This window comes from Hyperoodon ampullatus, assembly GCF_949752795.1.
Source record: "Hyperoodon ampullatus genome assembly, chromosome: 6".
Classification (NCBI taxonomy): Eukaryota; Metazoa; Chordata; class Mammalia; order Artiodactyla; family Ziphiidae; genus Hyperoodon; species Hyperoodon ampullatus.
In genome coordinates this window covers 115,642,713-115,660,112 of record NC_136919.1, presented here as the reverse complement: position 1 = coordinate 115,660,112, position 17,400 = coordinate 115,642,713, and the positions used below count along the sequence as shown (strand labels likewise).

At 42.7% G+C, this 17,400-nt stretch overlaps 1 protein-coding gene across 1 annotated transcript in view; it reads right to left on the bottom strand.

Moving 5' to 3' along the window:
• The window catches only part of DOCK5 (dedicator of cytokinesis 5), a gene marked incomplete at both ends in the record, with an annotated part of 208,018 nt that overhangs the window by 69,243 nt on the left and 121,375 nt on the right, over nt 1-17,400 (bottom strand). The window contains 7 exons of the mRNA XM_079706756.1: nt 1,277-1,411; nt 3,410-3,510; nt 4,988-5,077; nt 5,270-5,367; nt 12,688-12,871; nt 13,836-13,939; nt 16,426-16,498. Of these exons, the coding sequence (XP_079562882.1) occupies nt 1,277-1,411; nt 3,410-3,510; nt 4,988-5,077; nt 5,270-5,367; nt 12,688-12,871; nt 13,836-13,939; nt 16,426-16,498 (785 nt within the window). The remainder of the gene's footprint in view (nt 1-1,276; nt 1,412-3,409; nt 3,511-4,987; nt 5,078-5,269; nt 5,368-12,687; nt 12,872-13,835; nt 13,940-16,425; nt 16,499-17,400) is intronic.

The following is a 17,400-nucleotide window of genomic DNA, read 5'->3' as shown; positions in this document are numbered from 1 at the left end:
TAACATACCCTACATTTGAAAGGGCTGAATGTGCATACTTTAACATTCCTTTTTGTTTATACCTGATGGATTTTTTTTCCATTAGATAGATTTTTAGATGGGGTATTTCTGGACAAATGTGATATCTTCCTTTGCTCTGTGTGTGTGTGTGTTTGATTTTTATTCACAGTGCCAAATTTCTGTCCTTAAGAATTTATCTTCCTATCAGCAATAGAACACAGGGCCAATTTTTGTCCAATCTCACCAAAGGATAAAGATTTTTCATCGCTATCAAATGTGCAGGTAAAGATGGTGTGTGTGTATCGCATTTTAATAGTGTAAATTTCTTTTTAAATTTGAGCATTTGAAGTTTTCTTTTGTAAATTATGTTTTTATTTTGTAGTAAGGATATTTACCATTTTTAGTTGATTTTTAAGAGCCTTTAATTAGTAAATCTACTGACCTTTGAACTGTACTATAAGTTACAAGCTTTTTTTCCATGTTAATTGTTTGCCTTTAATTTATGATTTTTTTAAAAACACAAAGTTAAAAAAATACACATGCTCAAATCACAGGCTTGAAATCCTCTTACCTACAGCTTTACTCGTATTAACATATTAGCACGTTATCTATCTAGTTTCCAAACCTGCCTTAGAAAAATATTTTAACAGTTTGGAAATCCAGCTATTATTGAAGGGTAGAGATGGCACTGGAGTTGTAGGCATTCCCAGAAAGGTTATTTCCTCATTCATGACTTCTATTGTTTTCGATGGAACGATTATTCTAGAAATCCAAACCGGGAATTATCCTATCTCTGGGGCTTAGTTTTCCCAGGTACCTAAGCCTGGTGTCAGCAAAGAAACACACACCTCAGGAAACAACTCTTCCAAACAATTGTCACTACTGTCCATCTACTCCCAACAACAGCTCACGATCCTAGATGTATACACCCAACATCATCATGAAGCCCGTTGCTGTATTAAATACAATCTCATCACAGGAACCTGACTTCCTAGTTATTGTCACCAACAAAGACTTTCAGTAAGTTGCACATTGTAGTCACCTGCATCCCTAAGTCCTGCTGTCACTACTGCCCTAGAAATTCTGCTGATCCAAAAGGACGTCACATGAACCTTCTTTAACGGTTGCGTAGTCCACCCTCATCTTCACCCTGAAGTTCTGAAATTTGGCAGTTCCATGACCCAGCTGCTCACAGCTGAACATGAGCATAAGGATTAAGGAAAACTATGGGGAGAGAGGATGGAGAGCGTCAACACTGTATTGCAGTCACCATTACCTCAAGTAGAGTACTCTAGATTGGATGATGAACCTAAACAAGTACTTTAAGGCTTTCAAAGAAGCAAAACGCAATTCCGTCTTGCTGCAGTCATCTGCATTCGCCACGTAAAAGTTCAGTACCTTGGAGAGTTTCCTGAAAAGGACAAGAAGAAGAAAAATGTCAATGGGGCAAAGTGGTACTCTGGGGTTTGGGGTATGCTATACAGAAGGGAACTTGGCCTCCTGGGGAAGTAGAAATCACAACTATAGGAATTATTTCTTCTAGGATATGCCCTGAACAGGGACGTTAACTCCTTCGTAGTTTAGTTTTCTCATTGCGGTCTAGGCTTGGAGCTTCCTTCATGCTTAGAAATAAGGGATGATTTCCTTCCCTTTGCAGGACTTTAAAAAATGATCAAGAAATCAAAGAGTTGAAGGGACTCGAATCATGAGTATATTTTAATCTCTAGCATGCTATACAGACATGTTCAGGTGTTTCTGTAAGGGAGGGACTGTCTGCCAAAGGTAGTCACCTTAAAAGCAGTCTAATTCCCTCCAGGCTGCCCCAGCTGTTTGGGATCCATAAACTGGAGCCAGATGGAAACTTTACTGAGTGTGGGAAGAAGAGGAACCCATGGTTCTGAGCATCTGAACACATGAAACTGCTCTGGGATTTTTAGGTTGTTCTCTGTGTCGTTCCAGAGTCTTTGGACTAGGCGTTGTCGTAACCTTGGGCGATCTCACATTTTTGAGGGCACTGATATTTTGAACTTTCCTTCTGGGAATCTCTGAGTTTTCCTAATATTAAGAAAAATTCACAGGAATCATGTGGAATTGATCCTTTCTTGCAAATAAACCCAGATTACCAGAAACACACCACCTGGAGTATTGCATGTGGCTCTGTGTAATAAAGACCCAATGATAGGATTTCATCTCTCGTACCTGCTGCCAACTTAGAAAGTGAGGCTATAGGGTGGAAAGAGCCCTATTCCTGGTGTATCTGCTGCTTCCCCCAACCCAGTGGGCATTACATCCATTGTGTTAATTGGAGATTACGCTACATGACACCTCTTCTAGATCACTTATGTTTTATTACATTTCTGGACCTTTATGCAAATAAAACTGAGAACTTTCTTGTTTAGTTCAGAAAAAGCCACGAGGGATCAATGATCTGAACGACAGAGCAGGTCAGCAGCCCTTGGCACGATGTGGCATAAGCCACTGTCAGAAAGATCTTTGCCATCTCAACTCTGTTCTAGTCACTGTCACGTTGCTCTGCACAAAAACCAGAATGCAAGGCGTGCGGTGACAGGCCACATCCAACGCATGGTGAGCTGAGCGCTGCAGGGCAAAGCTCAGGGTGAGCATTAGTCACGGGCTCATAAACCAAAGACAGAAAGAAGGCTGCACTTTGGGGGCTTCCCTGGTGGCGCAGTGGTTGAGAGTCCGCCTGCCGATGCAGGGGACACGGGTTTGTGCCCCGGTCTAGGAAGATCCCACATGCCGCGGATCGGCTGGGCCCGTGAGCCATGGCCGCTGAGCCTGCGCGTCTGGAGCGGGTGTTCCGCAATGGGAAAGGCCACAACAGTGAGAGGCCCGTGTACCGCAAAAAAAAAAAAAAAAAAAAAAGAAGGCTGCACTTTGGAAACGGTGGAGACCATCCCCTCTTATGTAAAAGAAAAAAAATTAAATCTTCTCATAACCTGTAAGTAATAAATTCTACAAAGCACTTGCGGTGTACAGTTGAGGGAACGACCCTCAGTTCTATCACATGTCGTCCTGCTTCATCCTCTGTTTGATCCCACGGGGGCCTCATGCCGATCCCACTGACACCCATCTCTGAAGATCCTGGATTGGGTCCTCCGTCCTGCACTGTGCTCCTAACAGCTTCAACGCCTCACCTATAGATGCTCTGGATTCTTAAAGAAGTACAGTCTTATCTCTTCCGTAACTTCCCAGAAAGCAGGGCCTGAATGTAATCCCTTTGCCATGGTTAGAATAGTTAGATGGTTCCCACTTTCCCCGGGGTAGCTTGGAACAAGGTTCGAGGCAAGGGTACTCAGCTCACATCCCTCTGGTTTCTCAACAACCTGGTCCCAAGAGCACAAACCCGACCATCCAGCCACAAGCCCTGCCCAGGCCTGGTACTTACACATAGGCCAGAGTGGCACTGAAGTGCTTGTAAATGTAGGTCTCCAGGACGGGGTTGAAATGCTGGAACTTGATGTCGCCTATCAGTGAAATAATAAACACCTGCCAAAGGTGAAAAACATAAATAGCAGCATAGCACAACCCCCGGCATTCTGTCAACAAGCTGAAGCTGAACGTCTGGAGCCTTCTTTTCCTTCTTGATCATTATGGGAGCATTCCCATGGTACTATTCCAGAGCTGAGGTCAAGTCTTGGGGTTTCTTTTTATTTAATACAACAGAGAGAGACCATTAAGTGTCAGGCACTGTGCTAAATGCTGTGAGGAAACCAGTACAAGCCAGCACCCCTAGCCTCGGAGAGCTGACGGCCTCATAGAGAGGGCGGTGCACAGGTAACCAAGTCAGGGAAGAAAATGGGATGAGAGGGGGAAGGGTGTGGGGAAGGGTTTCCCATGGGAAGAGTAAACACTAACCCAAGGGTGCAGCTAATGAAATACTCCAGGAAATGCTCCAGGACATCTGTCTCCTCAGTGCAGTGTGGGTGCCCCTAATAACTGAAGTCACCAGACTTTTGAGTCTCAGTTTTCTGCTTATGTTAACTCTTGTCACTACCGGACACATAATCTACTGATACAAATAACCACTTTGCACCTACTTGTGATAGAAAAGAGCAAAAGAAGGGGCACCTGGGACTTCCACACATGCCCGTTGCCAGCTGCTTTGTCCCACGGGAATCTATCTCCAGACCTTCTCCCATGGAGTCATTACCATAGACTCTCTTGCCCATAAACCTGGCCAGGTGTGATCGCAGCTGGGGGCATTTCTCTTTGTCTTACATCCTTAAGTGTCAACATCCTAAACTCTTCTTGAATCTACCAGTCTCTCCAAGTTGATGAATGACCTGAAGCTGCAATTTACCTTCCTCCTTCCTTGCTGCAACATTCAGGGAAAACTCTGCCCTGAACTTTAACCCCAATAATCAGAAAACGATGCTTAGTTTGGATGTGTCAGCTTCCGCCACTCCACTGCCATCTCTGACCTTCCCAGAGTCCGATATCCCCTCTCTTTCTTTGGATTTCCGGTCTTGGAATGCGTTGCATGTTTTAGTACTTTGTGTGACCATTTGAATTGTCTGCTGGGTTGCGTATTGTACGTAATGAGACCAAGACTCATCTCTGACTTGCAAATTCACTCTCCTGGGCAAGAACGCACAAGGACACGCATACACAACAAACCACCATCGTCTTTGTTAATGGTACCTCCTGGTTTAGGACCAGACAATTTTAAAGCGAGTTAAAGGGATTCCTGATTTCAAACGTAATAAAACAGCTTGTTTTCCCTAATGAGAAGGAGAAAGCTTATCAAAAGGGAAGATATAACAGGACACAAAGCCATAAACGTCTTGACTCTAAGTCAATTGTATCTAATGTTACTTGTGGGAATGTAGCCTCGAGAAATCCTCAGAGAAATGTATACAAATACATATGCAGGAGCCTACCATCACCATTATTTATAATACTGAACTATCAAAAACCACACAGTTGTGAGAACAAACACTAGATAATATGTGTAACTGCTTACCAGTGCATCAAACACAAGGAAGTCATATGTTTCATCGTCTGACATTTCCATCATTATGTTAAAAAGTGCGTCTAGCGTATCTTGCAAAAACTGAAGATAAGAAAAACAGAGAGGGGATAATTAGGTTTCAACAGAATAGGTTTAAAAATAGCATTTTCCTAAAAATAGGCACAACTGCTTCCCAATTTAGACAAGTTTTATGTTTACACTCATCGGTCTAATTTAAAACATTGAACTAAGGATGCAGTGGCTGTGGTCCTAACTGTGAACATATAAACGTACCTTGACAATTTCTCCTCCATCCACCTCCATTAACTTCTTTAAGTTGTGTTTAATGTTCTGAGGGTTCGAACGCCAATTCAACAAGCCTAACAGGTCAACTAGGAAGAACAACCACAAACCATAAACGTTAGACACGGATTAGCAGAGCAACGCACACCATTTCAGGACACAGTGACAGAGCTCTCTAGAAGAGATCATTGCCCCTAACGGTGGCTAATACCTTATGCAGTCTTTTAATTTACTGCCTCCTACCTAAATCAGAGAAAACCTTGGGGTCTTCTTTCCTTCTTCAGGGGAAATAAACCAACCACAAGGGCTTCCCTGGTGGCGCAGTGGTTGAGAGTCCGCCTGCCGATGCAGGGGACACGGGTTCGTGCCCCGGTCCAGGAAGATCCCACATGCCACGGAGCAGCTGGGCCCATGAGCCATGGCCGCTGAGCCTGCACGTCTGGAGCCTGTGCTCCGCAACGGGAGACGCCACAACAGTGAGAGGCGCGCGTACCGCAAAAAAAAAAAAAAAAAACCCCACGAATGTACAAAAACATAAAATGATGCCCGAATAAAACTCACGTCTCTCATCTAAGACATCACAGCCTTACCGATGAAACACTTAAATAACCTTCCTACCTTTAATTTGCTGCATTGCTTAATTTGTCCCCTGTCACTACGTGTGTCTCAGTGGATGCAGAGGGGAAAATAAAAACTTATATATGTGCATTGATTCATTTAAATATCATATCCACACTGTAGACTTTATTTTTTACCTTAAAAGAATTTTTTTATATTGAAGTATAGTTGATTTACAATGTTCTATTAGTTTCAGGTGCACAGCCAAGTGACTTAGTTATACATATACAAATATCTATTTTTTTCAGACTCTATTTCCCATATAGATTATTACAGAGTATTGAGTAAAGTTCCCTGTGCTATACAGTAGGACTTTGTTGGTTATCTGTTTTATATATAGTAGTGTGTATATGTTAATCCCAACCTCCTAATTTGTCCCTCCCCCTGACCTTCCCCCTTTGGTAACCACAGAGCAGATTTTATTTGTTCCATTTTTGAGATGAGGAAACAGAGGTTTTGTGAAATTAAATTACTTGTCTTAGGTCACAAAACTGCCAGGGAGTGGTATGAATGGAATTAAATGAGATTTATCTGATTCCCAAAAACCATGTCCTTGCTACTGTCATACTGCCTCCCCAGAGTTCTTCAAAGAAATAAACAGACGAGCAGATCAGATGGTTTGCTATCTTGAAAAGAAGGCAGAACAGATGAATGGTCCTTAAGGTAAGTCTGGGACAAAAGTCTTGAGGTGTTTTTGGATTTTAAAAATGCAGAATTTGGGATCTTTAAGTCCCTTTCAGCTTTAATGAATGTCTAGATAGTAAAAGTGAAATAACAGGGAAACAAAGCAGGCAGCTGGACTGTTACTACTTTATCATTTTGTTTAGTGCATCACTTTACTATTTACAGAGCATTATCTAGTAAAAGTAGCAATATGTACTTTTTAATCAATGGATTTGTATAAATATATATTTACAAGCAGCTGAAAATGTATTCTGTTCATTAGAATAGTCAATTTGCTTCAGTGTGTTTGTTTTACTGGCTTGCAGACTGTTTAGTCCCTGGCAAGCCTCCAAAGCCTAGAGACTTGCCAGTGTCAACTGAATAAAGTCCCAATGCCAGTCACAGAAGGCAGTAAGGCCCCTCCTATGACCCTCCTGCCAGCCCATCGCAGTCAGACAGATCAACTCAATACTCCCCAAGCTACGGCATGCTCTGAAATCGCTCCCTGTCTTTGCATATATCTTCCCTTTGTCTGAAATGCCCAGAAATACTTACAGTACTATGTATTCAGTCAGCTGCTACTTCTACTTCAAGAGCCATCTCAAACATTATTCCCTCTGGGAGGACATACCCAATGGTTCTCTGCTATCTGCACTCCTTGTCCACATACATACACATTAGGGCAAATAATTAACAACACACTTGGTATCTCTTTGGCTCTTCCCATACATTGAGACATTTCAGGGAAGGAACCTTATTGCACTCCTTCTTATACCGCATCATAGCACTAGACACCTAGTAAGTATTCAATACATGCTGGATCAAAGATTGAATAGATGGATAGAAACAGAACCAGGAGTCCCAAGGAAGCTGGTAGTGTATTCAAGACAATTCTTCACTTTCTTCATTCCTTAAGTAAGTACTTAATAATAGGCACTGTGCTAGGCCTATCCATTGGGCACTGTCCACCTCCATCTTCCCATCTCCTATTTTTGCCACGTGCTAGTCAACCGTACCATTCCACTTGTTACCTCACTCCACGCGTGGCTGCCTAAGGAAAAGGATTTGGATACTTCATCATGCTGAAGAGTCACACAGCAGATTTAAGAATCTGCAAGGAACCCACTAATCAGTCTAGAGGTTTACTCCCTAGAGATATTTACATGCCCCATCACTGCTAATATTAGGAATAGATTTGGCATCTGGTGAATCATAAGGTCTTAGGGCAAGAAACGTGGTGACACGGTGTTACAGAAACAGCCCTAGACTCACCGTGTTTCTGGGATTCATACAGGTTGATGAATAGCTCTGGTTAATTTCATTTGATTGCTGTAGAGTATCTATCCCATCGTATGGATGTACCTGAATTTACCCATTCTACTGTCGATAAACAACCAGTTGGGTTGTGGTTTTGAGCTGTCACAAACAATTCTGCTGCAAACATTCTCATATGCCTATCTGGTATCAGCAGCATTTTCTGAGGTATAAAACTAGACTACATTTCTGGATTATCAAGAATGCCCACCTCTAACCATATTAGATACTATCTAAACGTTATCCAAAGTTGTCCCAATTTACATCACCATCAGAAGTATGTAAGAATTGGGACTTCCCTGGCGGTCCAGTGGTTAGGACTCTGCGCTTCCACTGCAGGGGGCACGGGTTTGATCCTTGGTTGGGGAACTAAGATCCCACATGCCTCGAGGCCAAAAAAAAAAAAGTATATAAGAATTCACACTACTCTGAATGATAATCCCCAAATTTAGGGTAGTGATTACCTTTGGGAAAGGGTTAGGGACCATAACGTTTAAAAAAGAAAAGAATGGGCCTCCCTGGTGGCGCAGTGGTTGAGAGTCCGCCTGCCAATGCAGGGGATACGGGTTCGTGCCCCGGTCCGGGAGGATCCCATATGCCGCGGAGCGGCTGGGCCCGTGAGCCATGGCCGCTGAGCCTGCGCATCCGGAGCCTGCGCATCCGGAGCCTGTGCTCCGCAACGGGAGAGGCCACAACAGTGAGAGGCCTGCGTACCGGAAAAAAAAAAAAAAAGAAAAGAATGACAAAGAAAAACCCTAAGTTTTAGAGTTACAAATATCTGTTTTCGGACCCAAGTCCACCACTTATGAGTTTCGGCAAAATTTTTCAGCACCTCAGCTCGGCGCTCTGATCAGTAAACTGAGGTTAATAACGAAAACCCTGGTGTCTTCCTGTGCTAGGCTGTCGGTGGGTAAAATGAGATGTCTGTGAATCTGGCACAGGTCCACACCTGCAGAGACTCGACTCTTCTCTCCCTCTCCCCTATCCTCACCCTCCATATGGGCCCAGCAACAAAATGATCCCATATACATCAGTCTGTTCTAGTTTTGAAATAATTCATAAAATAATGAAGGTGCCTACAGGCTCTGTTTGTAACAAAGTCCAGTGGCTTTTAACTTTGGAGTCTGAATAGCCCTCCAAAGGCTAAGGAGAAACTTCACCTTTGTTCATGGCCTCCGAGTGAAAGGAGAACAGCTATCCTCCTCTTGATCAACAAATGCCCTCATAGAGTTGATGATTTATTCATGTACCTCAGCTTCTTCTTTCTCAGAAGAAATTGAATTGGTTCTTTATCACTCCCATCAAATTAGAAGAAAGCAAACACACTTATTATCTGTCACTGGGAATGCGCCATTTTCTCTGATGCTCACGATGTGGCTTCATCTTCCCCAAATCCGTCCCCTCTTCCTACCCCCATCCAGGTTGACAGCAGGTCACCCCACTCTGGTTTAGATGAGTTTGCCTCTTTAAGTCTTCTTTGGGACAGGATATTCTTGGAGACTTTTTTTTTTTAAAGTATGTTGAGTGTTTTTGAGATATAAACACTAGGAACAGGATGACAACAAATGGAAGAGGACAGTTCTACCCGATGGAAGTTTCTGTGATGATGGGAACGTTGCAACCTGTACTGTCCAGTAGGAAAGTCTCCAGACACAGAAAACCACTGAGCACTTGAAATGGGGCGAATGCAACCAAAGAACTGCAGTCATACCTTCACTTGACTTTAATTAATTTAAATTTCGCAAGCTACATAAGGCGCGGGACAGCACAGGTTTGGAACATTTAGAAGATGCATGATGTTGGTATCAGCGCATCAAGTTGAGTACTGCTACCTGTCAATAAGCTTCCTAAAGTTTTGCCTGGGAGATAATAAACAATGTAACAATATGGTTATCTCTAACCATTATCTCTAATAAGTTAATTTTACAAACTTTTATTACTTGTTTTCTTCAAACCTAGTCTCTAGGAAGGGTAATCTACTAGATGTTTGGTAAACGCTGTCTCTTTCGAATATCCCTTTAGAGCCCCAAAAGTACATCGATGCTTTCTCTCATCTACCATCAGAGCTAAAAAAAAAAAAATAACACTTTGACATTTCATAGTTAAAAATTTGGAAAATACCAGAAAGAATAAAGAAAATAAGAACTATCATCCAAACTTTTAGAGTAATTATTTTTAGCCTTTTTCTGTGTACATATAATGATGATGATGACAACAGTTAATACTCATGTAGTGTTTACAATGTGCTACACATTGTTGCTTTGCTTCTACTTATTTTAATTTACTTCATTCTTTGAAATAAATACTATCATTACTCCCATTTTAAAACTGAGGAAACCAAGTCACAGAGAGATCAAGTGACTTGCCCAAGATGAACCAGCTAGTAAGTGGCAGAGCTGGGATCTGAACCCAGGCAAAAGGCTCCAAATTATCCTCATATATTTAAATAAAACCGGGATTATACTCTACATAGTGTTAACATTTTCCCATGTCTTTGACTGTTTTGAAATATATTTTACAGCTGCATATACATACATATATATATATATATATATATATATATAATTTTTTTTTTTTTTTTCAGTATGCAGGCCTCTCACTGTTGTGGCCTCTCCCGTTGCGGAGCACAGGCTCCGGACGCACAGGCTCAGTGGCCATGACTCACGGGCCCAGCTGCTCCGCAGCATGTGGGATCTTCCCGGACCAGGGCACGAACCCGTGTCCCCTGTATCGGCAGACAGACTCTCAACCACTGCACCACCAGGGAAGCCCCACAGCTGCATATATTTTATCATTTAATAACATTATATACTTTAACCTGACCCCAACTATTGGACATTTGGACTCTTTGCACTGTTCCCCTATGATGAATCATAGGGAAACATCCTCATATATAAATCTGTGCACATCTCCCATTGTCTATTTAGGTTCAATTTCTAGTGGTCACAGTACTGGGTCAAAGGGTCTGAACACATTTAAGATCTTTGATACACCTTGTAAATCATTGCCCATAAACATTATACTACTTAACCTCATATCAGCAGTTTATTTATGTTTACTTTTTCCCTAACAAGGGTTATATCACTGATTCAGTTTTCTCCTGGCTTCCATAAAGCTCAGAATGCCTTCTGGCTTAACTTTTAGTGGTTTTTTTTTTTTTTTTTTTTTTTTTTTTACTAATTAATAGACTTTATTATTTTTTTGAGCAGTTTTAGGTTCACAGAAAGACTAAGCCCGAAGAACAGAGAGTTACCGTATACCCCTTCAAGGCTCCAGGGTTTCCCCTATTATTAACATCCTGCATTACTGTGGTACCTTTGTTACAAATGATGAGGCAACACTGATAAAGATTATTAACTGAAGTCCCTCGTTTCAGTTAGGGGTCGCTCTGTGCAGTATATTCTGTGGCTTTTGACAAATGTATAATGACGTGCATCCATGTACCCGTTAGGGTATCATTCAGTATATAGTTTTACTGCCCTAAAAATCCCCCAGGCTCTGGCTATTCATCCCTCCCTCTCTCCCCGAGCCCTTTGTAACCACGGATCTTTTCATGTCTCCGTAGTTTTGCCTTTTCTCTGGCTTAATTTTTGGTGCCTGCTTTTACTTTCCCATATGTAACAGCTCTGACCCTCACTCTGTTGAGTCTAATCAACTGTCCAAGTTAAAATACTATCCATATTCTCTACGCAGCCAAGATTCATCGAAATAAACGATACTGGGCTTCTCTGGTGGTGCAGTGGTTGGGAGTCCGCCTGCTGATGCAGGGGACACAGGTTTGTGCCCTGGTCCAGTAAGATCCCACATGCCACAGAGCGGCTGGGCCCGTGAGCCATGGTCGCTGAGCCTGTGTGTCCAGAGCCTGTGCTCCGCAACGGGAGAGGCCACAACAGTGAGAGGCCCGCGTACCGCAAAAAAATAAAAATAAAAATAAACAATACTAACCCATTCTAAAGATCAACCACAAGCTATCTGATCCTTGAGTGTACCTTAGATCTCAGCTGTTTTGTCTACCTTATCACTTCCCTAAGGCACAGCCCCCAAATCTTCTCAGAGGTCAAAGGGACTAATCCTCCACATAGCACAGGGGACAAAGAATTTCTAAAGCAAGTCCCCAAAGCAGCTATATTCAGCAGGACTCCTTACAAATTACACAGGTTAAATGAATAAGAAGCTGTTATTGGCTATCAACTGTCATGATATACACAAGAGAAGTGAAAATTGCTATCAGATTTCATGAGGGGACGAAATGAAGCCGCATTTGAACTCTTCAGCTGATGTTATGGAAAATCTGACTGCTTGGGGAAAAAAATCGAGAAAGAGGACTCTATATGGGGGACAGATGGAATGCTAACAGGAAACCCTCCCTGCTCTTTGCCATACCTGCTTGGACAGGAGACTGATGCTCCTCTGCCAGTATCCTCCCCTTACTACCAACATTTCTTGTTCTATACATCATACAGAGCACAGTATTAGAGTTCTTTGCTGCCTTGAAGGAAGGAAACATAAGACTTTCGCAATTCACAGCCTCTGTTAATGAAAACGTTTATAGATTTTACCATATTTTAAAACCACCAAAATGCTTTTCATTCTAGTGGAAAGAGAGACAAAGAAGCCTCAGGAAGAGCTTTAGCTATCTAATCAGTACTACCCAGAACATCATGTGAAGAGCAGAGAGCAGAATCCAGATAGCCCGGGACCCTACCTCAGAAGACACACAGCCCCACAGCGTCCAGTCCCGTGAGGCTAACAAAGAAGCCTAGGAGGACCAAATAGAAAACTCATTCTGGTGTCACCGAGGTCAGCACACCTACCGTTCTGAGTGAGCTTTGTGGAGCAGATAAGGGTGGCAATCTGAAAGCTATCTTTTGTGCTATCCTTGTTTGGTGTAAAGTTGGCCGGGGTTTTGGATGCTTGGAGCTCCTTTTCTTCCATCTCCACTTTGGTTCCAGGCAGGGTCAGGTAGAATTTAGCATCTTCCATTTTCTTGTTGTCACCCTGCAAAGGAAGCACGTTAGGGACACCAGGTGGTGGACAAAATGTCTTATGTGCAAATAAAATAGTATCTACCATGAGCGCAGTGTACTTCCAACCTGAGAAAGGAAGTTTTATCAAAGTAGATCCCTTCCAACTCCGAGATACTGTGATACTGTCCCAGAGTTTGAGTCCAGAAATAATTTCAACATTGAATGAAGACAGAATAAGTTATGAACTAGAAGTCAACACTCTAGTCTCTGCTCTACGTACATACATAAAGAATAAGGTTGGATTTCATTTTCTTGAACATGTAAATGGTCACAATGATACTTCACTGGGTCCTCTGAGAAGAAACAGCTTGCCATGGCTTCCAACCCTATTTTTGAGCTCAGGGGCTGCTAAGGGAAATACACATCAAGTGGATTCATCTCAAAAAAGCTACCAACCATGTGAAAAGCCTCCTGGATATTGTTGGACAAAGGAGATCTTCCCAACATCTGCTTTCTGCTCTAAAATCTCAGTGGAAGCGATAGCTCTGCAGCAGTTAGAGGGGAGAAGAAGGACACAACTGATAGGAGAGGAAGGGAGGCCACAGAACGGAGAAACGGTGCCTGGCTCGCGCTGATACGAAAACCACATCCTACCATGTCCACCACACTCTAACCCAGCCCAACAGTGCAACTATCAACGCTCCACATAGGCTGACGCAAAGAGCAGAACAGCCCTTGACTGTTCAACCTCCACGGACGCCATTTGCACGAGAGGGAGGGACCATCACTTAAAAGACTAAATAAAGGGATGGGAGACCATGCAGCTGGTGTGACCACGGTCCTCTGGGGTTCTAGACTTGAAGGGGCAAACGCGTACAGCCCAAGAGAAGTTTCTGATAGTTATACACCTAAGTCTGAAAGGAGCTTTCAGAACCAATGTCAGAGGGAGTAAATATGTCCTTAGCCACTTTCTGAGCCTCTTTCTTTAGCATCACCTTATAAAGCACCAGATCATGCCGCCCGTCCTGCAGAGTGGTGCCATCCGGGTTCATCAGCTTCACGAAGGCCACCCCGAAGGCTCGCTCCGATTTATCTCTGGCTGAAAAGACAGGAATACATGTCTGAGCAGGGCAGAAAGATACCAGGGGGTGATGGCTATGAGAGCTGATGGCACATTTTGCTCTGGGGTTTGGTGTTCAATCGTGCTATCATCGGGCTTCCCTGGTGGCGCAGTGGTTGAGAGTCTGCCTGCCGATGCAGGGGACGCGGGTTCGTGCCCCGGTTTGGGAAGATCCCACATGCTGCAGAGCGGCTGGGCCCGTGAGCCATGGCCGCTGAGCCTGCGCATCCGGAGCCTGTGCTCCACAACGGGAGAGGCCACAGCAGTGAGAGGCCCACGTACCACAAAAAAAAAAAAAAAATCCTGCTATAAACAATACAGTTGAGCAAGCCCCAAAAAGCCATACGTACTGTCCACGTCACAGACTCCTTGAAGGAAATAATTCCCTAACGGAAATCTTCTGGTGCCCCCAAGTATGCTCCTTTTCCGATATTTGTGAATGAATGACATCAGTATCGACTCGGTCATCCAAATCAGAACTGTGGGTGTTGACACTGACCCCACCCCCATGCCAACTCCGCGTCCTGAGCGCCTCTGGAGGCTGTGCCTTTTCTCTCCATCCCTGCTGTTCCCACCTGAGGCCAGGCCACCCTCACCTCTTCCCTGTATTCCCACAAGATCTTCATAACAGATCTGTCTCCAGCTTTTCTCCACCCGTTGGGGATCTCCAAAATCAAATCTAATCAAGTCAACTGCCGTGCTCCAAAACCTTCCCATGACCTATCTCACTACTGCTGTTCTCAGACAGACTCATTAAGTATTTTGTTGATTATCTTCCAAGGTTTATGATGCCATCTAAGATTTCTGTTCCTCTCTTCTTTCCAAGATAGTAGCCCTGGTGCCAGGAGAAGTAGATATGTGTGTCCTGTGGCATTTGGGGGAGGAGAGTCCGGCCTCCTGAGAAAGCAAAGGGCCTCTCTCCTGGTCTTCAGCGGTTGGCCTCTGAGCTCACCATGTCCCCTGCTTAAATGTCTACTGCTGGGGTGACTCATGGCCTGTTCTCACCACAGGCACACCTCTAAGGTCTGCTGTGCCTCATGTTACCCAGATTGGCTGAGCATAGGATTATACTACAGTTTGTTCATCTGTTCTCCTATTGACGGCCAATTTGGGGGTACCGTGACTAAAGCTCTTATAAATATATACGAAATCACGACCACCAACACCACCCATACAGCATGCTTTAATGGCTCCTCCATAACAGACTTCAAAAGAACCTTCATCTTTCATGATCTGGCTCTAGCCTGTCTGGAATCAGACCACTGACATGTCAATCCAGAAACTTACTAGCCCTGTGACCTTGGGCACATACCTAACATCTCTGTGCCTCAGTTTCTTTACATATAAATGTGGATTAAAATGTGTATGGGTCTTATTGATTCCTGTAGATACTATACAAGATGGTGTATAAATAGAGCTTCACAAAGTGTCTGGTACAAACTAAGAGCTTGATCAATGCTAGCTTAGTATGACGGAGAACTGTACGAAATTGCTGATAATTGACTATTTGCTGATACTTGACTATCTGATACTGACCTACAAAAATGGCAATTTCAGATGGTTCCATCTAATATCATGATGGCTCCCACATTAGCCCTACCGAGCTCACTTTGCTTTTCAAACACATTTCTCCACCAGCACCCTTCACTGGGCTAACTTCTGCTCACCTTCAAGTCTCAGCTAGGATGTAGGAAACCTTACGCAGAAATCCCCAGGCAGGGTTAGGTGCTGTGCTTACTCCCTGATGTTTGCTGCTGTAACACGTATCATGTTGATCTGAACTTCATCACCTGTTTTCTTGCTCCTCTTCCTAACTAGACCACAGAGACTTTGCAGAGCAGTGACTGTGTCCTATTTGCTGTCATCTACCCAGGGCCTGGCCTGCAGTCTGGTAGGTAGATGGCATTCAGAAAATTCAGTTTGGGAGGAAGGACTGCATTTTTATGCTGAATGAGAACAACACTTCCAGAAATGTTATGATCAATCTGAAAATAATCAATATTCTCCTCTGTTCAGACCTTAGGAAAGTCAACTCATAAACTGTGATCTAAGACTTGAAATAGTTCTTTGATGAAAAAAAAATTGGGGAAACAACAGATTGAACAGTTTTCTTGCTTCAGGATTTCTCAGCAATGTGGCAACATACACGGTGAATGTCTAAGAGGGAGACATAATATACAAGTACTTTCTATCCCTATTCAACTGGGAAACACTTTTTGTCAGACAGCATCTATTAGCATTGTAGAACCTTACTATTCATAGAGCACGTTTCAGGGAAATTCTGATACACAATGATAAACACAGATCTTGGAAGCCTAGAAAAATTCATTTTAAGATTTCCTTAGCTTCACTGGATCTTGAAATAAAGATGCCAAGTATCTCATTCTACAGACCCACAAAAGCGCCGTCAAGCAAGAGTAAACACTGTTTTGATTGAAATATGTCGTAGACCTCCTAATACTCACATTCCTGAGATGACCGGTGTCGGAAGGTAAATCTTATATGGCAGCGAGCAACTTCTTCTATAGCAATGGATACCTGCATGATAAAAAGGAATATCAATACAGTCCCCTGCACTCATAGTTCATTTTATAAAGTGAGGCACATTTTAGTATCTGATCACAGGAGTAATTCCTATAGAGTTAGATTTGGTGTAGGGTTTCATTCAAAGGAGATTTAGCTATTTTTCAAAACCAAAAGAATCTCAAGAGAAGATCATCTTTGCTGTTTATCATAGATTCTGAAAATGGAGATATTACAAATTTCTAGTGCTTTCTCAAGTGTGAAGCAGGAGATACTTCAGGGGGAAAAGACCAGTATTTTCAGGTCTGTGTGCAAGACTGCAAGGTGTACATGGATACGTTAATAGTTAGGGCCTGTAATAGAAGGAAAAGATAAAATACTGGGGACAAGGAAGCTTTTTTTTTTTTTTTTTTTGCTGCTTACATATACAGAAGAGACAGGGGAAACAGAGGCATGGAGCAATGTACAGAGCAGAGAATTTGTAGCAAATAGTTAAATAAATTATGGCATGATTATATAATGGAATATTATGCAAGTATCTAAAAATATACTTCTGAAGGCTTTTTAATGCCTCAAGAGAGTTGAAAAGGCACAATATAAATTTGTATGAATGGCATGATCCAAAACCTATGAAGTATATAAAATTGTGGAAAATGGTTACTTCTGAATTAAGATATTAGTACAACTTTTGTTTGTTTGTTTGTTTTAGTTTTCTATGGAGAGCTCATAAAACTTTGACAATCAGAAAAAGCCGATGTGGATAAAGAACAAGGTCCTACTGTATAGCACAGGGAACTCTATTCAATATCCTGAAGTCAACCATAATGGAAAAGAATATAAAAAAAAGTATAGATATGTATAACTGAATCACTTTGCTATACAGCAGAAATTAACACAACATTGTAAATCAACTATAC